Source organism: Emiliania huxleyi (genome assembly GCF_000372725.1).
Source record: "Emiliania huxleyi CCMP1516 unplaced genomic scaffold EMIHUscaffold_103, whole genome shotgun sequence".
In the NCBI taxonomy this organism is placed as follows: Eukaryota; Haptophyta; order Isochrysidales; family Noelaerhabdaceae; genus Emiliania; species Emiliania huxleyi.
Genome location: NW_005202237.1, coordinates 50,283 through 74,492, shown reverse-complemented (window position 1 = coordinate 74,492; position 24,210 = coordinate 50,283). Strand labels below are relative to the sequence as shown.

Genomic DNA, 24,210 nt, shown 5'->3' with positions numbered 1-24,210 from the left:
AAAGTCGTGCTCGGTTGCGAATCGCCCCGCAGGAGCGTGCCACCAATGAGCCAGCAGCGCCTTTGCCATCTCGCCCGCCCGCCAGACGTGGAAGCCGCCGTTGGGCCGGTCGCCGAGCTGAGGCAGGTCGCATGCGAACCAGGCGCTCGGGCCGCCGCGAGGGGCCGTCGCAGTCAGCGGCGGGGAGTACTCTGCGACCAGCTGGGGCACGCTCATGTTGCGGAAGCGCGGCACGTCGATGCGGAAGTACGAGTCCGAGTCGATGAATGCGACGGCGTCGTAGCCGCGGCCGAGGGCGTGCGCTATCGCGGGCAGCTTGCAGTAGGAACCGTGCCGCTCACCCTGCGTGGCGTGGCTGCACGACGGCCCCACCATCCGGTAGTAGAGGAGGTCGTAGCCGTGCGAGCACGCGTACTCCGCATTGAGCGCGAAGGCGAGCGACGGGTAGGCGAGGGTGGTGCCGGAGGGCGACGGCGAGCCCACCTCGCGGTCGTCCACCATCAAGATGGCGACGCGGCCGGAGAGCATCGCCGACGCGAAGAGGCGAGGGGGCGGGCGAGGGACACGGTTCGCGGGTCGGAGGGCGGCGGGACGGACGCGGCGGGCGCTTTGCTTTAAGCGTGTTGTGGAGGTGTGTGTGTGTGTAAAAGAAAGGAAGAAAATAGCCAAAAAGGAGGGATGGGAGGACGGCACGCCGCCACCACACAGGGATTTCACGGGTGTAAGGAAGGTGTGTTGCTTTGTGTGTGTATAATGGAACAAATCACTATCTATCTGTATCCCACTTGGGTCGGCAGCGGCAGCGTCAAAGAGTTAGTGTACGGTACTACTATCAATAGCAAAGAGCCATCGCCTCTGTCAGAGCCGTCGCCCACCCTTGCCGCTTGCGCCTTTTGGGCGTCTCCGTCTGCCTCTTCCTATCTCTCTTCGCAGTCCCTCGCCAATTCTCGCTGCAACCTTCATGCCACCTCGCGGTCGTCCCACTCTCGTCGTTCTCCCTCCTGTCGCTTCATCCTCTGTCGCGTCGCTCTTCCTCGGCCTCACCGCCGCCGCCCGCCGATCCCTTGATCTCGCGGCCTGAGCCCTGGCCTCGACACCTCGACACCAAACCTCGACACCAACTCGACACCAACTCGACACCTCGACACCCCATGCCAACTCGACCAACTCGACACCCCTCGACACCCCTCGACACCCCTCGACACCATCTAGGCTGGTACCATGCTCGACCGTGTCAAGGTGCCAAACTCGACACCTCGACACCCCTCGACACCGCTCGACACCCCTCGACACCCCTCGACACCGCTCGACACCGCTCGACACCGCTCGACACCTCTGATGATCCTAACACAGCAGAGATGTAGACCCATTGGAGTCAGAGTTAGAAATCAGGGTTGCAGCAGCAATCAAACTTGGCTGGCAGTACTTTCATCCCTGAGTTGCAGCCTCTCAAGTTCTAGCTCAAGTTGCAGCTCAGTTGCACCCCTGTTGATGCAGCAAACATGGCAGTACTCAGGTAGCCCTCAGGTGCTGCACAGCACCTTGTACAGTGGCAATGAATCCTCACACCAGTGAGCTTGTGCCATGAGTGCAGACCTGTGGTCCATTGCGCTTTGTGCACTGGCGACGCTCGGCTGCAACGGCGACGCTGCAGCGGCGGCGACGCTGCTGCGATGGGGTACTGGCAGCCCTTAGCTGCTGGACAGCACCTTGTGCAGTGGCAATGTCCACTGACTCATGGCACCAGAATGGGCCATGAGCGCTGTGGTCAGTTGCGCTTTGTGCGCCGGTGGCGCTGCAGGGGCGACGCTGCTGCAGCGGCGACGCTGCTGCGGTGCTGCGCCTGCACAGTACCTTTGTGCACAGTGGCAATGACTCCCGGCACTTGATGTCCTCAAATGTCCACAGAGAGTATACTGGTTGTGCTCAGGTTGTGCTACATCAACAGGGTGCAACTGAGGCTGCAACTAAGGGATGAAACAGCTTTGCAACTGCTGCCCAAGTTTTGTTGATGGGCTGCAACTGCATCCTGCCACCTTGGACACCTCGACACCTTAGACGCAAAACCCCTTGACAACACTCGACACCTGCTCGACACCCTCGACACCCTCGACACCCTCGACACCCTCGACACCCTCGACACCCCTCGACACCCCTCGACACGGTCAAGCATGGTACCAGCCTCGACAGGCCTCAACAGGCCTCGACAGGCCTCGACAGGCCTCGACACCTCTATCCCTCGACAGCAGCTCGACAGCAGCTCGACACCCTCGACACCGGGCCTCGACACCTCGACACCAGGGCTCAGCTCGCGGCTTCTTCTCGGCGCAACTCCGCCCTCCTCGCGGCGTATTTTGGCTCCTCGAGTTTATCAAGCCACTCCTCGCGCAAGGACGACTCTTCTGACACCCACCCCAATCATTTGCCGCCAAGTCATGTCGTTGCTCAGGTCCACTCTCGTTTCGGACACTTGTACCTCCACAGATGGTGTTGGCGCTGGGGCCCCCTTCGGGTGCATCGTGACAGCTGACGACGGGATTGCTAGTGGCGTGTCGTCCTCCTCGGAGTCGTCTCTACGACTACGTTCAGCGCGCGCGTGGCTCACCCTCCACACATCTCAACAAACAAATGACGCGTGAGTGTTAGATTTGTTTGGTATTCTAAAAATCTCACATCTCTCAACTCTCAACAAACAAAACGTTAGAGTTGTTTGGTATTGCTAAAAATCTCAACTCTCTCTCTCACCCTCCATGCCGTGTGAACTGTAGTTTTGCGCTTATGTGAACAGGTGCCCTATCCATCCTATATTCTTCTCTCGCTCCTCTGCCCGTGCCTTGGTCTTGTCGTTGTTTCGCACCGGGCAGTGGGTAGGCAATCACGGGCGGTATTTCATGGAGCTCCATCATCGCAATTCATTTTTTTGTGATTTGAAGAACAGGCCAGATGTCGGCCTCTCCTGCCTCCGTTTGCCCAAAGTGCGAGCCGCTAGTCGCCTCAGCGCTCGCCGCAGAGCTTGCGCGCGAGGGCGCCGCGGCGCGAGTCGAGCTCGAGAAGCAGCGGGAGCGGGTCGCCGAGCTCGAGGCGGAACTGCGCTCGCTGCGTCTTGAGCTTGCCGTGCGGAGCTCGAGCGGGCCGCCCACGCTGCTCTCTGTGCCTTCGGCCTCGGGCTCCGACATCTCCGCTCCTTATTCGTACACGCGCAGCCCGGTCAAGCGCCAGCCCGCGTATCCTCGGCCACCGGCGGCGCCGCCGCCCGCGCCGCCCGACGCGACTGCCGCCGCGGCCGACCTCTTCGCGCGGCTCCTTCGCGGCGAGCTGCGCTCCTCGCGGCCGTCGTCATCGAGCGGCGGCGAGGCGCGCCAGGCAGCGACCGTGCTGCAGGCGCACCTCCGCGGGTGGCGGCAGCGCTCGCGGTATGCGGCGGCGCGTCAAGTCTTTGCGGTCGTGACGGGCACGTCGAGCCTCGGCGCGGCTGGCGCGTGGCGCGACGTGCCGACCTACACCATCACCGTCATCCGCGCGGGCTGCTGCTGGCAGGTTGCGCACCGTTACTCCGACTGGCGGCGGCTGCACAGAGCTCTGCAGGCGGCCGGCGCCGCCCCGCCGCCGCTGCCGTCGCGGCTCCCGTTCGGTGGCGCGTCGGTGGTCGAGCGGCGGACCTTCGCGCTCAACCGGTACCTGCAGCGGCTGCTGCCCCTCGCCTGCTCCTCCGCCCGCCCGCGCGCCGTCCTGCTCGCCTTCCTGACCAGCTCGCACCTCTACTGGGAGTACGACCTCGCTGCGGCGCCCGCACGCGGAGAGCGCGCGGCGCCAGCCTTTGCGGAGGCAGCCGCGGTGTACGACCGCTCGACGGGCACCACCGCGCAGTCGCACACCCAAGGCGTGGTCACGCCGTCGCCGGTCAGCAGCCCTGTCACGGTCAGCTCCACGACCACTAGCCTCGGCACAGGGCGCGCGAGTGGGCTGCCGTGGCAGAGGCAGCCAGGGAGAACGGAGTCGGAGAGCTCGCGAGCCGGTGTGTAGCTGTGATGTGTTTACCCGTACTGATGGGGACGTGCGAGCGAGAGCGCGCGACGGGCGATAAAAAAAGTACGCGACATACCGTGTCGCACAGGCGAGGCCGCTCTCAAGGAAAACAAAAGCGGGGGCCTCTACGAAGGGCAAAGAGGCGCCGAAGGCGCCCCCTAGAGGGGGCAGGCAGCGTGCCTAGTGTGCCGCTTTCCCCTCGCGCGCCTCGCTCACCGGGGCCACCGCGCACTGGGGCACCGCGTCGGTGTGTGCCCGCCGCTTACGTACGTCCCGACTCCCGTCACTCCGAACACGTCTCGCACGGGGCCAAGGCCTGCGCCTGGCCGAGCGTCGCGCACGGCCACTGGCAGTCTCAGCGCGCTCTCGTCGCCTCGGCGCACTCAGGCGCGTACTGTCTGACGTACTCGAGTACGCTGACCCCGTGTCCCGTGTGCCGTGAGAGCGAGAGACTGAGCTTCTGAGGAGACACACAGACACACCACACGAGAGACGAGTGGGGAGTGGTCCTCGCGGGGCGGGGGGCGGCGGCGGCCGGCGGCTTCACATCCCGCAGCCTTACCTGGCGCGCCTTCGCTGCGGCTGGGGCGGAGGATTGAAAGGCATTGGTTCCCGATCGAGGCCCCGCGACTCGGGGACCACCTTGCGCATGGCGAGCCGAGTCTTCATCCGCGACTTTGCGAGGCGTAGGACGTTGACGGCCAAGAGCAGCTGTAGCAGGACCACCGCGGTGGACACGCCGCCAATGATGATGCCGTTGTTCATCATCCAGTCGACCGCCTGCGCGAGGAACTCCTCGTAGCCCTCGTAGCCGTGCGAGCAAAAGTTCGTCTCGCAGCTGGCCATGGAGAAGCCGGGGATCAGGTGCTCTGCGGTGAGGCAGGCGGCGGGCGAGGGGACGAAGGACATGACCCCGGACGACCCCGAGATGTAAGGGCAAAAGTTGGGCGAACCCGGGTCGAGCAGGGCCTCGGCCACATCCACGGTGCTCCCTTCGTGCGACGAGATGCACGTGCCGTCCTCGCCGAGGAGGGGGTCGCGACAGCACTCCTGATAGAATCGGCACATGCTGCCTTCCACCTCGGCAAGCACGTCTGCCCCGAGCCGGCCGCTAAACTTGCCGTCCTCGGCATCGCCGCCCTCCAGCAACGTCATCGCGTCCTCAGTCACCGCCTGCAAAGTGTAGACCCAGTAGGCGACCAAGCCCGCGAAGGCGAGCTCGATCAGCAGGGTCAACAGGTAAAAGATAAAGACCGTCGTGAGGACGAAGCGCGACTTCGAGCAAAACCCGATGAAGGTCCACAGCGCGATAGTTGAGAGCAGCCCCCCGAAGCCCATGACGACAATGAGGGTGGTCTCCCCGACAAAGGGGGCAACGAGGTCGTTGTTGACCCAGTAGCCGTACGCCCCAGCGGCGGCAGTCAACGCCCCCGCCAAGAAGATTATTGTGGTGAGGACCGCCGCGACCGCGATGGAGCCCCCGGCGGGGCAGCAAAAGGTGTTCATGGCGAGGCCGACCACCAAGGCGGACATGACCAGGACGCCGAGCCAGATCCACTGCATGTACTCCTCGGCAAGCTCCTCGTACGACTTTGGCGCCGCCTGTGACAGCACGAGCCCGGTGTGAGTGACGCGCCGCGCAGACCCGGTGCGATGGCTTCCTCTGGCTGCGCACCGACTCGACAGGCGCCACCGGCCCGGCGGAGCAGTCGGCGCGGTTGTGCAGAGGCGTGTAGCACTGGGCGTCGCACACTGGGGACGGGCTCGAGGAGTAGCCTCGTCCACTATTGGTTGAGCACGGGTCGTCTCCCAGGTCGCACTTGGACCGCAACCAAGCGCTGGGCGAGGACCGCCACCGCGGGTCGCCGTCACATTCGGCGGAAGAGGTGGCGCTCGCCGATTGGTCGTGGGATGTCGGGCCTGAGCAGCGAGATGCAACGTAGGTGCAGCCTTGCTGGTAGCCCCACTGCATGCAGTTTGCTGAGCTGTAGTTGGCGAGATAGAAGCCGGTGTCCTCCATCGCTGCGAGCGTGATGGAAGAGATCAACGCGGATTCGCCGTATGACATCACATCGTCGCGGAGGATCCGAGTGTCCCAATGCGAGTTGCGCCCAATATCCGGAAGACCCATCAGCGGCAGCCCGTCCCACGCGGCCTCGTCGTTACATCCAAAATACGCCTTGGCCATCGCGTGCGTGCGGCTGGTCGACTTGAAGTGGTACACGCGGTCCGTGGCGCCGTCGGCGTCGTACACCTGTAGCAGCTGTAGCAAATGCTTCGCGCTCCCATCCGAGGCTCGAGCATTCGCGAAGAAGGCGTGGCTGAAGCCCATCGCGTGGATAATCTCGTGGCGGATGAAGCCGCGGTAGGCATCAATCATGGCCTGGTCGGAGGTGGCGTCCGCGTCAAAGTCGTCCATCCAGGCAATCACAAGCCAGGTGGGTCGTTTGCCCATGATGAGAGGGGCGCAGCTTGAGCCCGTGCCAAGGACACCGGCGATGGATGGGGGCCGTGTGACAGAGAGAATGGCGTCAGCATCGACGCCTGTGGTGCAGTACGACTCCGCGACCGCCACGTTGGACAGATAGTGGCAGTCGGCCGCGCACCTCTCTGTTGGTGTGTAGCCCTTCTCCGTCAATGCGCGTTGGAACCGGCCCTTGCTGCGGCCAAACACGAGGTTGCTCGACGAGCTCTCGACAGAGAAGAAGGAGCCCATCTCGCTCGCGACCGCAGTGACGGCCGTCACAATCTTGGCCTTTCTTTCCGCAGTGATTACGTCCGCCGCTTTGCAGAGACCCCAGCAGCCATCTGTGAGCGCGGCTAGCGGGTTTGCATCGTCGCAGGTGGGCACGCCATCGGCCGGAGGGCTAAGCTGGAATGCAGGCAGGCCCCTTCGGTACCAATCCCCCACGGCAAAGCACGCCGAGTACTGCGGAGCGGAAGACGCGTCCAGTGATGTGAAGTCCAGGGCCAGGCGGATCGGATTTGTGTTGTCGACCGAAAGTTCGAGCCTGCGGTGCCGCGAGAGGCTGGCTCGAGCCGCTGACGTCGGTGATGGTGATGGATCAGGCTCGAGCACGGCCGAGAGGGGTACGAGCGAGCGCGGTGGCCCATCTCTGGCGAGCGTGAGGAGCGACGCGGCCAACATTTTAGGGAGGAGCGCGGTTTTTTGTCGGCGACGGTTTCACTTTTGCGTCGTGGAATTGAAGGCGCGACAAAATGAAAAAAGGATTTCCACAAATTATCAGCAAAAGTGTAGCGCCCGAGCCGCCGAGGCTGGCAAATGCGACGCGGCGAGCGTTCCGAGCTCAGCGCACGCAGACCACCGGTCCAATGGCTCGGTGGCGGGGACGCAATCAACGCGGGGGCGGTAGGTGTCGTAGGCCTGGAGCAGCTGCTGCTCGCCCCCGCCGGTATGGCGGCCCGCCGCCTCGTCGCTGCGGGCGCTGCCAAAGTGCTGCTCCACAAAGGACTCGAGAGCCGACTCGTTGGTGGTCGCACCCATCAGCCTGTGCATCCGGTGAGCGACGCGGCGCGGCGTCGTCACAACCTCCTGGAAAGTGAGCACCACCCCGCGTGTGGCGGGGCGTGGCAAGCGAGCCGCGGCAGCACCGCCGCTCTCCACGTCGCCGTCCCGCGCGTCGCTGGCGTTGGACGGCAACGCATTGGACCGCCTGCGCGCCCTCTGTCGCCGCCGGCGGCGGAGCGGCAGGGCGGATTGCATTCGCTGCAACGAGCGCACCGCGCGGACGTCCTCCAAGATTGGCGCGCAAAAGTCCTCAAGCTCTCCCTCAAGGCCGGCCGTCTCTGAGGCCCCGGCCGCCAGGCGGGGCGGAGACACTCCCTGCGCGCCTCGAACCCGCGACTCGCGGCCGGCGCCGGCGTCGCGCCGGCGGGCCCTGGGCGGCCGCCCCTTCTCGATCTGCTTGGAGTGCTTTTGCGAGCGCAAGGTCGCGACAGGATGTCGGACGAGCTCTATCACGAGGCAAGGCGCCGCGGGCGCGACCCGCGCAAAGTCCGATCGGACTACCGCGGAGGCGGCGCAGGCGCGCGCAAAGGGAGCGACGAGCCCCCGGCCGCGGATCAGCTTTGCCGCCCGAACGCCGCCGCGTATACCAGCCGCGTCGCAGCGCGCCCGCATGGCGGAGAAGTCTCCCGTCTGCCAGCCGTCGTGATCGAGGAGCTCCGGAAGGCGTGAGAAGACGCCCCGCCAGTGCTGCCAGCGCACGAGCGCCGGCGCGTCAAAGTCGGACCAATCGCACGAGAGGGCGGCGGCCAGGTACCGTGCCTTGTCGTCGCGGCTGTGGCAGGGCCCGCGGTGGTCGGCAGCGCACGGCCGGAAGTGCGCGGCGGGCTCGTCCAGCAAAAAGACGGGCGAGGCTGTGGTGGAGAAGATGAGCTGCTCGGTGATGGTGCTGCCGCCGCGCCACTGCGCGTTGAGCAGCACCCGGTCTGGCATCCCTTGTGTGTCGAACCGCGACGGAACGAAACCTGCACGGACGCCGTTCCTAATAACCCCGAGCCCCGAAATCGCACAGTGAGGACAGTGAGCCGTTCCTTCACAGATCTCAATCTCTTGAAGAAATACCTGCGCCTCGTGCTATGAGAGGTCGAGGTGCGAGCCCTGTGGAGGCCCTGGGGGGATGGGGGGGGACTACCCGCGGGCCTAGAAGGCCCACGCGCAGGGGGGCGGCGGATGTTGCGGACCTGGTGTCATGCGTGTGACAGTTTTCACAGACTTGTTATGACTTATGAGAAGAAACACACAAACGCTGGGCCGGGCCGGGGGAGAGAGAAAGGTGCGAACCGGTCCATGCGCATGCAGCCCCTTTGTGATGTGTGTGTGTGGGTGGGGTGTGGGGTGACCACGGGGACTGCCGTTCACAGCCTTGTTATTGAGAAGAAAATACGTCCTATGGCGCTGTGCGCTGGTCTGTGAGAGGTTGAGGTGCGAGCCCTGGAGGCCCTGGGAATGGGGGGAGACTACCCGCGGGCCTAGAAGGCCCGCGCGCAGGGGGGTGGGGCATTGAGACCGGTCATGAATGAGTGCGCGACACGCATGTTCACACACAGACCGCCGCCTAGACCGCCGCGCTCTCCCAGCCCTAGAGCGTAGCGCGCTCCGGGCGTCGAAGGCGAGACGCCCGAGACGCGGCGAGAGACGAGATCCCATGGACAAGACGTGCCCGGCGGGCCGGCGGTGTCCTCGTGTCCAGCGGGTGTCAGGTGTGTCAGAGCTCAGACGAATGACGAGACTCCTCTTCAAGTTCGCCACGCGGCCTCTAAGTGCTCGTCCAAGTACTAAAAAAAGAGTAAAGACGTGCAGCAGAGCCAGAGGTGTCAGAAGTGAAATACAAGTGGCAAGTGCCACCCCCCCAGAGCGTCAGACAGAGCGAGAAAAATAAACAACACACAAAAATAACACCGCGGGCAATGAGCCATCTCAGAGCGCGTCTCTGCTCACACCGCACCGCGCCCCCGCGTAGCCGCTCTCTGCTCAACATGGTCTCAAGCGACGAGGCCAACCGCGGGACGGCGAGAATTGCCGAATCACTCCTCCCGCAGCGCGAACCGCACCGCGGCCTCCGCGTGCAGAGTCGCCGTGTCGAACACGACGCCGGCGTACCGCTTGCGCGCCTCGGCGTCGAGAAGCATCGACAGCTCGGTGCAGCCGAGCACGACGGCGTCGCACCGCACGAGCAGCCGCTCGAGCCTCGCCTGCGGGGGGACGTGTCGAGGAGGTGTCGGGGTGACGCGGCCTCTACGAGGAGCTCGGCCCGCCGCTCGAGAGCCGCTCGCCACGAACCAGCTCGCCGCCTCCTCCCGCACGACGTCGACCGTCAGCTCGTCGTAGATCAGCCGGTCGAGCTCCGCGCGCGCGGCCGGCTCGTCGAGCACAACCTCGAGGCCGCGCCTGCACGAGGGCTCCGGCGAGCGTCAGCGAAGGATGCCGCCGTGGAGCGGCGACCAAGCCGCCCCTCGCGCCGGCGGAGCCGCTGTGCGAAGAAGGAATTCTCGTTGGCGGTGAAGGCGGTGCCGAGGAGGGCGACGCGCCGCTTGCCGGACAGCGCGGCGGCGGTCGCGTCTGCGATGTGGAGGACGGGCACTCGCGGGACGGCGCGGCGGAGCGCCTCGAAGGCAACCTGCTCGCGGCGAGGGCTGCGTGAGGAGGCGCTGCGTTCGCCACCTGCCGCGGAGCCGCGAGGTGGGGGGGGGGGTGGGGTGCCTCGTGGTGGACGCTGTTGCAGCACACGAGGAGCGCCTCGCACCCCGCCGCAGCCAGCGCGAGGCCGGCGCGAGCGAGCTGCTCGCCAACCTCCTCCCACCGCTGCGCAAACTCGAGCTCGATCACGGAGGCCTGGTCGAAGGAGAAGAGGACGGCCTCCGCCGCATGCCTCCCGCCGAGCCTCTCCCTCACCCCGGCGTTGATCCGTCTGTAGTAGTCGATCGTCGAGGCCGGCGCGAGGCCGCCGATCAGGCCGATTCGACGAGGGAGTCCGCCCGCCCCGGAAGGGCGCCGGAGCGCGCAGGCGGCGAGGGCGGCAGCGGCGAGGGCGGCGAGGGCGGCGAGGGCGAGCTCTCTGGTGGTTGGCCGGGCGAAGAGCCAGGCGAGCGGGCCGTCGTCCGGCAGCGCGATGAAGATGCTCCACCGCCCGACTCCGTCGAGCGACTTTGTGCAGTGCCCCTCGCCGCGCGTGTCCTCGACCAGCAGCGTCTCTCCGGGCCCGAAGCGGCGAGTGTCGCCCGAGCCGACGCTCGCCTCGACGTGCCCGTTGAGGGAGGCGATGATCTGGCGGCGAGGAGCGTTGTGCCACTTGTAGTTGTAGCTGCCGTGCGTCCAGCGGAGCCAGACCCCGTCGCAGGGCAGACGCTCGGTCATCTTCCCAATGTCGCCGCCGCTCACGAAGGGAAAGGAGACGGTGCTCCAGCTCGACTCGACGCCGTCGTCCTTGAGGTGAACCATCTCCCACGCTGTCGGCGCGCCACCAGACTCTGACGAGGGCACTTTCTGCATGCTGCCCTTGCACCTGCCGGCGCCAAAGAGGCAAGACAGCGAGCACAGCGGGCGGCGAAGCGTGAAGCGGCATGGACCGGCATGGGCAGCGTGCAGGCAGAGGAAGAGGCAGAGGCAGATGGCGCGCTGGGGCGGCATGGAGTGACAGCCGACAGGCAAAACGTGTACTACGGCTGTCGCGATGAGTTTGCGCAGAGGACAGGCGGCAGTCGCGATAATTTCCGGGCGAGGCGGGCCCACCCTCTGGGCCCACTCCCCGGTATAAAAAAAATTCGACAACGCAGAACTCTCTCTCACCGCCGGGTGCAACCTGTCCTATACGAGAGAGGAATCCCTGGGACCCTGTCGTGTGGGTGAACCCTGCCCAGCCCCCCTCCGTGTCGCGATGCGCTCCCCGCTCCCGTTCCCCTGTGTCCCTGATCGTCCTTCCAAGATCCTGCTCGTGCAGGTGGGGACCCTGTCCCTCTCCCACCCCTCGTTTGGCGTGCCCGTTTTATTTATTTATTACCGACACAAGGCCGCTCCCGCCATCGCCCACGGCCGGGTCTACGTGGGTCTGCTCGGATTCTCGACGTCCAATGTGATGACGCCGGGCCACAAGGGCAATATGACCGCCCTCAACGCGAGCACGGGGGCGATTCTTTGGCAGACGCCCACGCACGAGAATCCGACCATGGGTGCGGCCAGCTGCGTTCCAGACACGTTCAACAACGCCGCAGTCGGCGCTGATGGCACCGTCTACTTTGGCTGGTGGGGTGGGTACGTGTATGCAGTCGACGGGAAGACTGGCACGATCCTGAGCTCCTTTCAGACCCAGAGCGGCATCCAAGGCGCGCCAGCCATCGGCGACGGCGTGGTCTACTTCTCGACTTGCGAGCACCTCTACGCCTTCAAGAAGGACACACCGCCATGAAAGAAAGACAGAAAATCACAGGCGACACACAGAACCACGAGACAAGACACTCAGCCAACGGGGTTGCCACGGAAAGTGGGTCAAAAATGACCCACGACACGTGTAGGCGCGTATCTTAGCTAAGGCTCGCGCCCTGAGTGCTCATGTAAACACCATCCCCGTCGTTGTCGCTCCGCTCGGCCTAAGGGGAAAGGTGGGAGGCAGGCGGCACGGTGAGAGGTGTGTCGCCGCCCTGCGCGCGGTGGTGGGGGGACGCACACACCATTCCGCTGTGGCTCAGCAGCAGGGGACGAATGCGGCGAGCAAGCGCCGAACGAAAAGAATTCTTAAATGCGCCTCTCTCACAGCACACTGGCATCCCTCGTTTGGTTTGTCTGTCTTTCTTTCTTTCTTTAGCACACTGGCACGACAAGGGCGCGGACTGGCGCGGACTGGCACACACACCGGCTCACCAAGGAAAAGAACACAGAATTTTGGGTGATGAATGACAGAGGAGATTCGTGTTTGGGAGTGTATGGCTTCACTAGTCGTTGGAGATAGCCGAATGATCACGCGCGCGTGCAGGCAGGGTAAGGGAGACACCTTTGCGACGCCGCGAATCCAGTCGATCTGCGCGCACGGCGGTAGAGCGAGGGTCGAGTCGATCGGCGTCCAGATGTCGTGCTGCAGGTACTGATACGGCGCCTCCGGGTCGCAGACGCTCTTGTGGTGCGCGTCGCGTACCAGTGGCGTGACGTTCTGAAGTCGGCGTAGCTGGCATTCGATGGACTTGTAGCTTCGCGCACCAACGCGGATCTCGTTGATCTTCGCGCCGCTCTGGTACGTGTGCAGCAGTAGGCGGTCCTCCTGGAGAGTCCATGGAGTGAACTTTGAGTACCGGCACGTTTTCGCGCGTGCAGCTGCACGAGAGCATCCTCGACCCACGGCTGCAGGCTGATCTCGGTTCTGAGCTGCGTCTCCGCCTCGTCGCGCTCGTCGCAGGATCCACAGATCAGTCGGAGGTCCTCGAGGTCGTCGAGCTTCTTGAGAACATTTGTCCATCGCCACTTGATTGCATCGTTGCCTCGTTTGGTGGCGGATTCAAACGGCCACTGCTCTGCCACCTTTGGCAACGAGATGCCGTCTCGAACGTGGCGCAGCAGCACGAAGGCATCCATCTCCGGACGCCACGGGCTGGCGCTGTGCTTCGATCGGCCAGATGCGTGGACGGCCATCAGGGTTTTGGAAAAATGGTTTCCAGAAGACTTCAGTTGTAAAAAGAATTCGCCCGGCCACCGGTTGGTAGTCGAGAGAGATCGCCAGTGGAATAGGGCGTCCACCGTGCTGCGAACCTGTCGCTGTCCCTTTTGTCAGTAGCAGGAGAACTAGGAGAGCGCAACCAGTAGGAGGCCCGCGCCTGCCCCCGTGCCGCCGGGTGCAACTTTGTCCTATACGAGAGGGGAATCCCTGGGACCCTGTCGTGTGGGTGAACCCTGCCCAGCCCCCCTCCGTGTCGCGATGCGCTCCCCGCTCCCGTTCCCCTGTGTCCCTGATCGTCCTTACAAGATCCTGCTCGCGCAGGTGGGTGGGGACCCTGTCCTTCTCCCACCCCTTGTTTGGTGTGTCCGTTTTATTTATTTATTTATAGCGCAGCGGGCGCGAAGGTCGCTCTGCGAGAATGGGTGAGAAACTGCGAAGAGAGATAGGAAGTGGTAGACGCCCGAGGGTGGGCGACGGCTAGCACCACACTCCTCTCCTTAAAATCCCTGTGTGGTGGCGGCGTGCCGTCCAGCGTCCTCCCATCCCTCCCTTGGGTTGTCTGTTTTCTTTCCTTTCCTTTAGCGCAGCGGGCAGGGCGGCTCGCGCTAGCGAGCGAGCGAGCACACACACACACACACACACACACACACACACACACACACACACACACACACACACACACACACACACACACACACACACACACGCACGCACACACGCACGCACGCACGCACGCACGCACGCACGCACGCACGCACGCACGCACACGTCCCAACTCCCCAGAAATCCCGAGCGGAGGAGCCGTGCAGTGCCTAGATAAGTCTGTGTGCTGTGTGGTGCTTGGGACGTCCCAAAGATCATCACAACTAGGATCACAAGACACAGCCCACGGCGTGGCCCACGGGACAACAACTCAGGGCTATAGACGCCGCCGAACACATCTCACTTCTCACAACATGACATGTACATGTCATGTGCGCTCCGGGGGGCTCGATGCGTCCATCGTGGCGTTTCCGAGGGTTTGCAGCTCCTCGAGGATCTCGGGCTTGATCGCCAAGCACTTGCCACCGTCCAGCGAGACAAGGGGTCCAAAGGGTCAAGGCGCGCTGGGTGGTGGAATTGTAGGTGCTCACCGTGCCGAGCCAGCCGTTGAGCTCCGCACGCTGAAGGCCAACGAGCCGCAAGGGCCTGCCCACCAGCTCATGCCAGATCTCCACGTCCGTCGTCCCGTCACCGCGGAGCAGCAGTGCGGCGGTCACCTGGATGCTGGAAGTTTCTTTCCGCCTTTCCGGGTCAGGTTTGTGCGTAAGCAACTCTGGGGGGAGGCGGGGGCCCTAGGGGGTACCCATGCGGGGGGGGGGGATGATGGGGTCCCCCAGCCCGCCGCAGGCGCCGATTTTTTGGATTTTTCTTTTTCGCGCAATTGTTCACTTGTTTTCATGGTAATTCGCCGTACTTGCGGCCATGCTATCACGCCTTGCGACAGCCTGTCGGCGCTGCTGACCGTGCCCTGCTGCACAATTGACCACCTGCATAGCTCGCGGCCTTAGTATCAAGCATTCAGTGACGACCTGATCGTGCGGCCAGTAGGAAGGTGTCCTTCCAGCGCGTGCACGCTTCTGACGCAATGCGCGTCACAAACTGCCTCGGATTGGCTGCTGGCACTCTCGAGGCTATGCCTACACAGCCTCGCGCGCATGGGCAGTCAAGAGGGACCATGCACCTTCTCACGACAGCGCCGGTGCCTCTCTCTTGGACCGGCAAACTTGGTGGTCTCGTGTCACCAATGTGGGACCAGTGCGGCATCGCGCCATCGACAGCTCTGAACTGCGCCTCACCACTGACCGGGAAGGCCGCCAAGTGGGCCAGCACCGGTCGCACATTGTGGCAGCAGTCAGTAGTGCATGTCTGATAGCTAGAGCAGCATCAGGGTCGCAGGGTCGGATCGTGTCAAGCCTCTCGCCCGGCCGGCCGCGTGCAGACGTCGGCCTGTCTGCTGTCTGGAGTGAACTGTCGGCGGTCAGCACGACCGATCAGGTCGGAGTTTTCTGATGGTTGGAGGGTCTATCTGTATGTACTCCTCGAGATCTCTCCAAATCTGCCTTCTAATCAACCGTAATCATTCGGGAAGTCGGTGCTAGTGGAGACTAGTGGAGCCGGGGCCGCCCGTTTCCGCACTGCTGCGCGGCGCACGGTGCCTCCGGGGGCCCCCGCCTCCCCCCAGAGGTAAGCAAGTCATCCCGTGGAGCAAGAGCGGTGTAGGCGCGTCCACGCTGCGCAGCGGCGCCCCCCCCCCCGCGACCACAGCCCCTCTCGCAGCCGCACAGCCGTAGCCGCACCGCGGCCCTCGCAACTCTCAACGCTCAAGGGGCCCGCAAGCGCAACTCTCGCCGCTCCGCGCTCCGACCTCCGTTTTCGCTGCGTGGCGGGTTCTAGGGCGGGTTGTGACGACAAGATCGTCTAGGGCGGGGACACATGTCACATGCACATGTCCATGTCCATGTCCATGTCCATGTCCCTCTATACGTCAGTAAATCCATCTAGTCTCTGACTCAGAGTTTGGCCCTTTCATTTATTTATTTGAGTCATCCCGTATCTCTTTGGCTGTCAGACTGGAACCGCGCTGGCGTCGTCGTAGCTGCGACGTCCAGAACGCCAAGTGTTACCCTCACGTGGCGACCTCGTCCTCCCACGCGGCGCACCGCTCGAGCTGCCGGAGGAGGCTGTGCGCGACTGCCTCTGTGATGCCGCTGCGCGCGTCGACGAGCACCCCTGTGTAGCCGGCACGGCTAACGGCCAGCACGTTCTCGGGTCGGTCGTCCACCAGAATTGCGCAGGCTCGCCGGCGGACGCCGCTCGCTCCCGCGATGGCGTCCATGTTGGACACCTTGCAGAGCGGCACCTGCGCAAGCTGGCTCGCAGAGCTGCCGAAGAGCAGGTCCCGTAGCGCCCACGCGCAGCAATGGTGGTGCTCCCGCGCCGCGAGGCGCGACGTCATCTCGAAGGGAGAGTCGCAGTACTGCGTCGGCCGAGCGGTGTTGATGGCGACGTGGGCGCCGAGCGCTCTCGCCGCATCGACCAGGTTTAGCACCACGGTCTGGTCTGCGGGCGTGATGGTGCCGTCGATGTCCAGCGCGAGCGCGCTGGAGGCGGGCGGGAGCGGGAAGGCCATGCGAGAGTGCACGCGTACAAGCGGTATGAGTGGACTCACCCTCGGCCGGTCATCGGGCCTGTAGTTATTTTGTTTTTTTTTAGTCTGGGACCTGCGGCGGTACCCGCCTCTGTTGTTCGGGCAGTGAGAGACGCAGGATCTGCACGCGTAAGTGGGCTCCACTCCGCATTTGCATTTTGGTTTTGGGTGTCGGAGTACGGAGATCATCCATCGCAAGCATTGCTAAAAATCTCTCTCTCGCAAGCACTCATCAGAGAGAGAGAGAGATTTTTAGCAATACCAAACAAATCTAACACTCACACGTCATTTGGGGCCTCACGCGCGCGCGAGACGTGCAGACAGGGTTGCCAGGTGAGAGCGAATGGCGCGGTTCACGCCTCGCACAACAGAGAGAGAGATGCGCTCTGCATGGTGGGACATAAAAGAGAGCGAGTACTTGGGCGAGTAGGCCGTGCGGTCGACGCTGCCGCGCGCGACTTTGCGCGCGAGGCGGCGCAGTTTGAGAACGGCGGTGGGCGAGAAGCCGTCATCAGTCAGTCACGTCAGTCAAACCCCGCGCCGAGCCGGTCTCGGCGGGAGACCTCGGAGCAGCATGCGATGCTGCGGGCGTGCGCGATGGCTCCGTTGGCTCCGTGCCTAAGGCAGATAGATTAGGGTGTGAGCTGCGGCAGCCAGTCGGAGGCCGCGATGGATGGCCCAGGGCCGGCGGCGGTGAAGGCGTCCGTCGATGAAGGGATGTCGTCGAGGGAGCCATCGTCCTCCGCGGCTGGTGCACCAGTCCAGTTGTCGGAGTTCGAGATCGCAGTCGCCCGTTGACGAACTCACGGAATGTGAGCGACTTGGTGCACGCTGGGTCGAGCATCATGACTCGCACCTCATCCTGGGCGAGTAACTCGCCCAGGGACCAGCTGTTGGCGTCGCCGTTTTGATCGAGCTGCATCCACTGCATGGTTTCGTAGTCAAGCGTAAACGCCCAGGAGTTGGTGCCTGGGTGACTTGCTGATGAGAGCGCCTTCCAGGCGGGTAGTCGTGCCCCTCACCTACGGTCATACGACGGCGTCAGAGGGGGGGAAGGGGCGCGAAGCGTGAACATGGAGGCAAGCAGGTGTTGGGCACCTGGCCAAAGCCGGCGACCTCAAAGTTGTCGTTGCTTGTGCGGAGCGTGAAGGGGACCGGATCGGCAGCAGCGCGGGCGGCAGCGGCCGGAGAGGCCGGAGAGCCGTCCGACGGAGGCCGGTCGTGCATCGGCGCGTCGGCCGTAAGGGCCGTGGGGGGCGGCATCCATCGCTGCGGTCGCTGCGGGGTGCGGGCCGATTGTGGACTGATCGATCGTCGGCGGGCGGTGTTTAGGTGGGACGTTCTACGGTTAAAAGAGCGTCGGCGCGGACAGGAGAGACTTATAAGGGTAGAAAGAGAACAAAAGAACCGCATGATAGAGCTGTTATGAGGTGTATGAGGTGTTATTGTTATGTATGGTAGGGTGGGCATAGGAGGCACGGACAACAGCCCAATCCATCAATTCCACTCATCTTCCGGTGCTTGGCCCCGTGCAACAGCGGTCCGGCAGGCTGCCCCCAAGGCCCCCCGGGCCGCTGCGGGTTTGGGAGTTATGCTTAGGCACAGCTTCGGCGATGGCAGCCCCTCTCTGGGGTGTTGCATAGGCGGGGAGTCTCCCCCGCTGGTCTCCTCCTTCCCATTTTTTCTTTTCTTTTGAGAGCAGGACGCCGGGTTTGTCTTGTATGTGCATGTCGGGCCTGGGTGTGTGTGAGGGGCAGAGGGGCGGGAGCGTGCGGGGCAGAGGCCCAACGTCGGGCGGCTTGTCGGGGTCCGGAGCATTCGAGGGGGGAACGAGGAGGGGAGAATGGGCGGTCGGCGTCGGGGTAGCAGGCTGCAGGGCGTACGGGGTAGCCGTCACTTTCCTGCCTCACAAGGGCGGGGCTGTCCCGGAAAGTGAGAGACGCCGGGCAGCGTGGCGCATTACTGAACCCTCCCATACGTGCTTGTGCTTCCCCCTTCGCTGTCCCATCTCCTCATCTCTTTCCCGCCTGGGCGGGGCGGTGGGCGGGCGCGCGGTGCGGCGCGGCGTGTGCGTGTGTGCGACTGCAACGAAGGACCGCTCGCAGAGGACCATTGGGTTTGTACTATTAACAACGAAGGCGCTCTCAAAAAATAATCGTGGATTTTTTCTTGCCGTCCAGCTCTTGCGAACTGTCGCTTGCTCCTCATGCTGCCACCGAACAGCCCCTCCCGGAGCCTCGCCCAGGCGGCCGAGAGGATCGGCGCGGCGCTGATAGGCACCCCTCTAAACCTCCCCGGCGTCGGCTCGTCCACGGCGGCGGCAGCGGCTCAGGCGCCGACGGCAGAGCGACAGCCTGCCGGCGGCCCATCCACGAGTACGGAGGAGCCTGCGACCTCGCCGCGCATCACCGCCGAGGCGCTTGTGGAGAGTCTGGCGGCCGCCGCCGAGGAGGCAGTGCCGCAGACGGGCGACCTCGCAGCGCCCGGTGTGGCGGTCGCTGCGGCCGGCGTCCGCTGGCTGCAGGACACGGTCCCCTTCTGCGGGCTGCTCCTCGTCGTCTTTCTCCAGCAGCACCTGCTGCCCATCCTCGCCTTCAGCTGGTGCACCTTTGTGCTCCACCACGCCAACGCGCGCGTCCGGCTGTGGCTGCCGCTGCTGCAGGCGCCGCCCGGAGGCGCCGGGGTGCTGCTCGTGGCGGCCGAGATCGTGACGCAGCTCCTCGCGCTGCTGCTGCTCTGCGGGCGGGACCTCGTCTCGCAGCTCCTCCTCCGCCTCCCGGACTGGGCCCTGAACGGCGCGACCCTCTTCGGAGTGCTGCTCGCCGTCCTCTCCGCCGACGTCGTGGTCCGCTTCGTCGGCACTAACCCTCAAGCTCGGCACTAACCCTAACCCTAACCCTAACCCTAACCCTAGGTCCGCTTCGTCGGCATGCTCCTCAAGCTCGGCAGCACCGCACCTACAGCGGGCGCCACGCCCACGACACGTCCACGACACGTCCAGCCGCGTGTCCCACAGGCGCGCTGCTCGCGCTGCGCGGCGCCGCCGGCGTGCGCGCGCCCTGCTCGCTGCGTCGCGCCTTCGCCGTGCTCGAGCTCAGCGGCCTGCTCTACCGCTCGCTGCTGCCCATCCCTCTCTGGCACGCGTGGCTGGTGCACGCCGTGCGGGGCCGCCTCCTCGCGTCCCTGCTGGCCGGCCTCTACTTGACGCTCAAGCTGACCCAGCTCGTCGAGCGCACGCGCGCCGCCCTCCTCGCCACGCGCTCCCTGCTCACGCAGCAAGTGCTCGTCGGAAAGCACGCCTCCGCCGAGGAGGTGCTCGAGGCGGGCGAGGACACGTGCTCCATTTGCCAGGCGAGGCCAGCCCGGACCGAGAGAAGCCGAGATGGAGCGAGATCAGCCCGGGTCGCACGAGGACGCGTGTGTTGCCCTCTGCCAGGAGCCGATGACTGCGCCGGTCGTGCTCGAGGGCTGCTCGCACATCTTTTGCGAGGAGTGCATCGTCGCCTGGTGCGAGCGGGCGGGCTCCGACGGAGCAACCTGCCCCCTCTGCCGCCAGCCTGTCCAGCTCGCGACCGGAGTGCACGCATGCTACGGCGACGGCACAACCAGCTTGCTGCCGCAGGTCTTTTAGCCTAGTCTCGCAGCTAGTCTCGCAGCGCCTCGTGTCGCGCTCCATAAGGCTTGCCGGCGCACACGTACGACGTCGTGACGTCTGGGGGGGTACTGGAGTTGCCATGGATGTGAGAAGTGTAGCGTGTGTGTCGGAAGACATGCTCTGTGCTCAGAGATGTGTGCGTACCGTGTGTGTCTGTGAGAGTCAAGTATGTGTGTGCGGTCCCCGTTGCGCGCGTGCGGCGTGCACAGCTATAACGTATAAGGATACGGCCTTGTAGGTATCAGGTATTACCACTGACAAGTGCGGACTGACATAACCAGAGCTTCCCCGCTGTGTCCCGTGACTCCTAGACTCAGACGTCAGAGCTCTCTCTCTCCACCACTCAGCACTCACGTCTCACTCTCAGGGCGCGCGTGACTCGCAGGACACACCACACACGTGTGCGGCGGCTGATCGCCGCTGATACTCACACGCGCTTTAAAAATTTCGATGGGCGCGTTACCCGCCGCGCGTGTGGAGCAATATTCCTCTCGCCATATACACACACTGGTCACTGCAATTTTTAACATAAACGATAACCATTTAAGAGGGTAACCCCGCGCGGCGGCGGCCCGGCCGGCGGCGACGGCCGCGGCCGCGCCGGCGGCGACGGCCGCGGCCGCGCCGGCGGCGGGCGCTGGCGGGCGCGCGCCGCCACACAGCGGTGCGCACAGAAGGTGGGGACGTGGGGTGTCTCATCTCAAATGTGGTGGCAGGTGGCTGGTGGGCCCCGCCGCGCGCGGCGCCGCACCAGCGCGGCTTATATTTGTACAGAGTAAACACTCTAATGCAACTGTCTCAATGCCTCAACTCTGCGTGGCGAGCTGACCAGTGGGCGACGACCCTCGCTTTGAGCAACGGAGCGCGACGGCAGCAACGAGCCTTCGCAGCGGCGGCGGGAGTGCGAGCACCACGGCGCTCAGCTTGGCCGCCGCCCACTGCCCCAGCAGCCGCACGATGCTCCGGAGGCGGGGAGGTGCGCCGAACGGCGACCTCGCCGCGGACTGGCGAGCGAGGAGCCGGCGCGCGATCGGCGCCCACTCCGAGGCCAGCGACCAGCGGACGCCGAGGCGGGAGGCGATGCCCTTGATGAGGACCTGGCGAGGAGCGGCGCCGCGTCAAGGAGAGAAGTGCTGCGAGCTTGTGTTTGGGAGTCGGCGCCGTGGAGCGGCCGACCAGCGTCAGCTCCTGCGGGAAGGACTGGAGCACCTTCCGTTGCGATGAGGGGAGGGGCGTGAGGGAGCCTCGCGCCAGAGAGGTGAGGCGAGATACAGCCGAGATACAGCCGAGATAGCCGAGATACAGCGGGCGCGCCTTGACCGGCGAGTTCGGCGAGAGCTCGTTGGTGTCGAAGCCTCCTGGCAGCGTGTCGACCGAGCCGTCAAAGAGCCAGATCGCCGTCGCCGCTGGCCCCTCGCGTGGAGAGCCTGGGTTCGGGTACTGTGGGGGTAGGGGGTGGGTAGGCACAGTGGGGGGTACGGGCCCCTCGCGCGGCGAGCCGTCGCGGAGCCGCACGCCGAGCTCGAGAGCGAGGCGAGAGATCTCGTCGAGCTGCGCCTCGTCCTGGACACGTCCATGACATGTCCGGGACATGACCTTAGGCGAGAGATCTCGTCGAGCTGCGCCTCGTCCTCCCCCTCGCCGCCTCCCGCGCCGCGCGCCGCGAGGGCAACCATCACCTTGGCCAGCGTCGTCGACGCGCGCGCCCCGATCTGCTTGACCTGGCCGAAGTCGATGAGCCCGACGCGGCCGTCGTCGAGCACGAAGATGTTGCCCGGGTGCGGGTCCGCGTGGAAGAAGCCGCCCTCGAGGATGGTGAGGCCGAACGCCTGATACAAATATGTGGCGGCTGGTGTGGCTGGTGTGTGGCACTGGTTGTGGCGCGCGCAGCAAGTGTGCGTGGCGAGAGGGGGCGGGGAGGGGGCGGGGGAGGGGGCGCGCCTCGGTCAGGGCGCTCAGCAGCTTTCGGCCGAAGAGCTGCGCCTCCGCCGAGTCCGGGTCGATGCCGCGCGCCTCCATCGCCTCGACGGCGCGCGAGAGCGGCTCGCCTAAGGTCATGTCCCGGACATGTCATGGACGTGTCCTGGACATGCCTCGACGGCGCGCGAGAGCGGCTCGCCGCGCAAGTAGTCCATCACGAGCACGCGCTTCGTCACCTGATATACATATATATCTGGGCCGAGGAGGGCCGAGGAGGGCCGAGGAGAGCGGCTCGCCGCTCCGCAGCGAGTCCGCCGCGCCACACGCGCCTCTCACCAGGGGCTATCTCTCGGCTATTTCTCGGCTACATCTCACCAGCCCTCCGACGGGGCGCGGCGTGACCACGGGAGGAGGCCGAGGCGAGCCCGTGGCTGGGTCGGTGCTGAGGGCGGCGCCGATCCGCTCCATCGCCGCCGCCTCCTTGATGAAGTCGAACTCGTCGGAGAGCTGCACCTGAGGGGAGAAGGCGCAGGGAGGCTGCGTCTCGGCTGCGTCTCGGCTGCGTCTCGGCTGCGTCTCGGCTGCGTCCCGCACCTCGAGCTCCGAGAAGACGGTGTAGTAGTCGACCGGTATCGCGTCAAAGCCTCGCACCGCCTTTGCCAGCGCCTGACCACAGCGAGGCGGTGTGAAGAGACGCCGTCCGCCGCCCCCCCCTCCCCCCTCCCCCCTGTTCACGGCTGGAGGGTGTGAAGAGTCCGCACCCTCCCCGCGCCCTCGGCGCTCGCGCCTTGAGCGCAGCCACGTCCCCGAGCAGCTTCCTATCTCGGCTATCTCTCGGCTATCTCTCGGCTATCTCTCGGCTATCTCTCGGCTATCTCTCGGCTACCTCTCGGCTACCTCTCGGCTATCTCTCGGCTATCTCTCGGCTATCTCTCGGCTATCTCTCGGCTATCTCTCGGCTATCTCTCGGCTATCTCTCGGCTATCTCTCGCGCCTTGAGCGCAGCCACGTCCCCGAGCAGCTTCGCCTCGATGGCCGGCCGCTGCACCTTGACCGCCACCTGCGCGCAGCAGCAGCAGCGGTGAGTCGACGCCGCTCGCGCGCTCCGCCGCCGCTCGCTCGCTCGACACCTCGCGGCCGCCGTACTCGGGCGAGAGGAGCGCGCGGTGCACCTGCGCCACCGACGCGGCGCCGAGCGGCTGGTCGTCGAACTGAGCAAAGACGTCGTCGAATGCCTCCCCGTCGTGCAGCAGCTCCTGCAGGGGGGATCGCCCGAGATCACCCGAGGGTACGGGTGGTGGTACTCTCTCCCCGCCGTGCAGCTCCTGCTCCACCACCGCCCGCACGAGCGAGTACGGCATCGGGTCGACCAGGTCAGTCAGGCCCGCCAGCCGGTCCGTGTACTCGCGCGGGAAGAGGTCCTGTCGGGGGTGGGTCGGGGGTGGGTCGGGTCGAGGGTCGGGGTTAGGTCGGGGTCAGGGTTGGGGCCAGGAAAGAGTTGCTGTGCGGAGGAGCCCTGGCGGGGCCGTGTGGTTGTCTCGCAAGCCGCTCCCAAGCGCCTCGCAAGCCTCATTGCCTCGGAAGTGTCTCGGAAGTGTCTCGGAAGTGTCGAGAGAGGCGCGCCTGCCGCGTCGCGATGATCTGGCCCGTCTTTGTGTAGAAGCCCTTGAGTTCGTTGACGACCGAAGCGAAGCTGATCGAGCCGGCTTCGTGCTGCTCGGTCCACAGCACCTCGCACGCCTCCTCGTCCAGGCACTGCCCGAGCGCCCGCTCCCGAAAGCGCAGTGCGGTGTACAGGCGGATGTACGAGAATGCGATCGGCAGTGCCCTTGAGGCGAAGACGGCACCCCGCTGCAGCTGCACGAGCGGAGAGGCCTCCGGAGGGAACTCCACCTCTGCTGCCGTCGAAGGCCCGCCCTCCGCCGGCGAGCGCACGGCGTCCATGCTGATGCTGGCCGAGCGCCGAGAGTCGGCGCCGCCGCACGCTGCCCGAAACTTGGTCGGGTGCAGCGTGGTGGCGGCCACGAGCACCAGCGAGATGAGCGCCATTCGCTCTTTGTTGCGCGAATCGCAACGGCGATACAGAGCCAACAGGGCCTGACTGGAGCGGAGAGGAGTCGGCAAAGAGAGAATTCTTAAGATACAAAGAGAGAAAGCGCACGGCGGCCCGCTGGGTGCGCTTCTAGCTCCTGGATGTGCGGTTACTGATTGCACTCCAAGTGCTCCAAGTGCCGACAGACCTCTCACATGAC

At 65.0% G+C, this 24,210-nt stretch overlaps 6 protein-coding genes across 6 annotated transcripts; 3 read left to right on the top strand and 3 right to left on the bottom strand.

The window, feature by feature from the left end:
* Positions 1–2,943: 2,943 nt before the first annotated feature.
* EMIHUDRAFT_222380 (hypothetical protein) lies at positions 2,944–4,023 on the top strand (the record flags this gene model as incomplete). Its single annotated transcript, XM_005793036.1, has 3 exons — positions 2,944–3,207; positions 3,364–3,537; positions 3,802–4,023. The coding sequence occupies 3 exons, from the start codon at positions 2,944–2,946 to the stop codon at positions 4,021–4,023; spliced, it is 660 nt and encodes a 219-aa protein (XP_005793093.1).
* Positions 4,024–7,254: 3,231 nt separating this feature from the next.
* Positions 7,255–8,526, bottom strand: EMIHUDRAFT_439533 (hypothetical protein). The gene has a single exon (XM_005793035.1). It carries the CDS (start codon positions 8,483–8,485, stop codon positions 7,271–7,273), a length of 1,215 nt encoding a protein of 404 aa, XP_005793092.1. The 5' UTR covers positions 8,486–8,526; the 3' UTR covers positions 7,255–7,270.
* Positions 8,527–9,406: 880 nt separating this feature from the next.
* Positions 9,407–11,223, bottom strand: EMIHUDRAFT_454145 (hypothetical protein). The gene is made up of 5 exons (XM_005793034.1): positions 10,677–11,223; positions 10,280–10,460; positions 10,012–10,169; positions 9,826–9,940; positions 9,407–9,744 (listed from the first exon to the last, which is right to left on the bottom strand). The coding sequence occupies exons 1-5, from the start codon at positions 11,177–11,179 to the stop codon at positions 9,577–9,579; spliced, it is 1,125 nt and encodes a 374-aa protein (XP_005793091.1). The 5' UTR covers positions 11,180–11,223; the 3' UTR covers positions 9,407–9,576.
* A 203-nt stretch (positions 11,224–11,426) lies between these two features.
* Positions 11,427–11,954, top strand: EMIHUDRAFT_222377 (hypothetical protein; the record flags this gene model as incomplete). Its single annotated transcript, XM_005793033.1, has 2 exons — positions 11,427–11,489; positions 11,559–11,954. The coding sequence occupies 2 exons, from the start codon at positions 11,427–11,429 to the stop codon at positions 11,952–11,954; spliced, it is 459 nt and encodes a 152-aa protein (XP_005793090.1).
* Positions 11,955–18,589: 6,635 nt separating this feature from the next.
* Positions 18,590–20,014, top strand: EMIHUDRAFT_108338 (hypothetical protein; the record flags this gene model as incomplete). Its single annotated transcript, XM_005793032.1, has 4 exons — positions 18,590–19,228; positions 19,298–19,367; positions 19,400–19,695; positions 19,820–20,014. The coding sequence occupies 4 exons, from the start codon at positions 18,590–18,592 to the stop codon at positions 20,012–20,014; spliced, it is 1,200 nt and encodes a 399-aa protein (XP_005793089.1).
* Positions 20,015–20,844: 830 nt separating this feature from the next.
* EMIHUDRAFT_454144 (hypothetical protein) lies at positions 20,845–24,007 on the bottom strand (the record flags this gene model as incomplete). The annotated part of the gene is made up of 10 exons (XM_005793031.1): positions 20,845–21,135; positions 21,359–21,451; positions 21,518–21,601; positions 21,718–21,867; positions 21,911–22,086; positions 22,128–22,194; positions 22,334–22,471; positions 23,131–23,214; positions 23,293–23,361; positions 23,642–24,007. 10 exons carry the CDS (start codon positions 24,005–24,007, stop codon positions 20,845–20,847), a joined length of 1,518 nt encoding a protein of 505 aa, XP_005793088.1.
* Between the last annotated feature and the right edge of the window lie 203 nt (positions 24,008–24,210).

What these genes read in the sequence shown, in the direction of transcription:
- EMIHUDRAFT_439533 (XM_005793035.1), bottom strand. Translation starts at nt 8,485, where the DNA reads ATGCCAGACCGGGTGCTGCTCAACGCGCAGTGGCGCGGCGGCAGCACC.
- EMIHUDRAFT_454145 (XM_005793034.1), bottom strand. Translation starts at nt 11,179, where the DNA reads ATGCCGCCCCAGCGCGCCATCTGCCTCTGCCTCTTCCTCTGCCTGCAC. An exon ending in TCGCTCGACGGAGTCGGGCG is followed by an intron (nt 10,461 to 10,676) that starts GTGGAGCATCTT and finishes CGACTACTACAG; the next exon opens with ACGGATCAACGCCGGGGTGA. An exon ending in CGGGGTGCGAGGCGCTCCTC is followed by an intron (nt 10,170 to 10,279) that starts GTGTGCTGCAAC and finishes CGCCGCGAGCAG; the next exon opens with GTTGCCTTCGAGGCGCTCCG.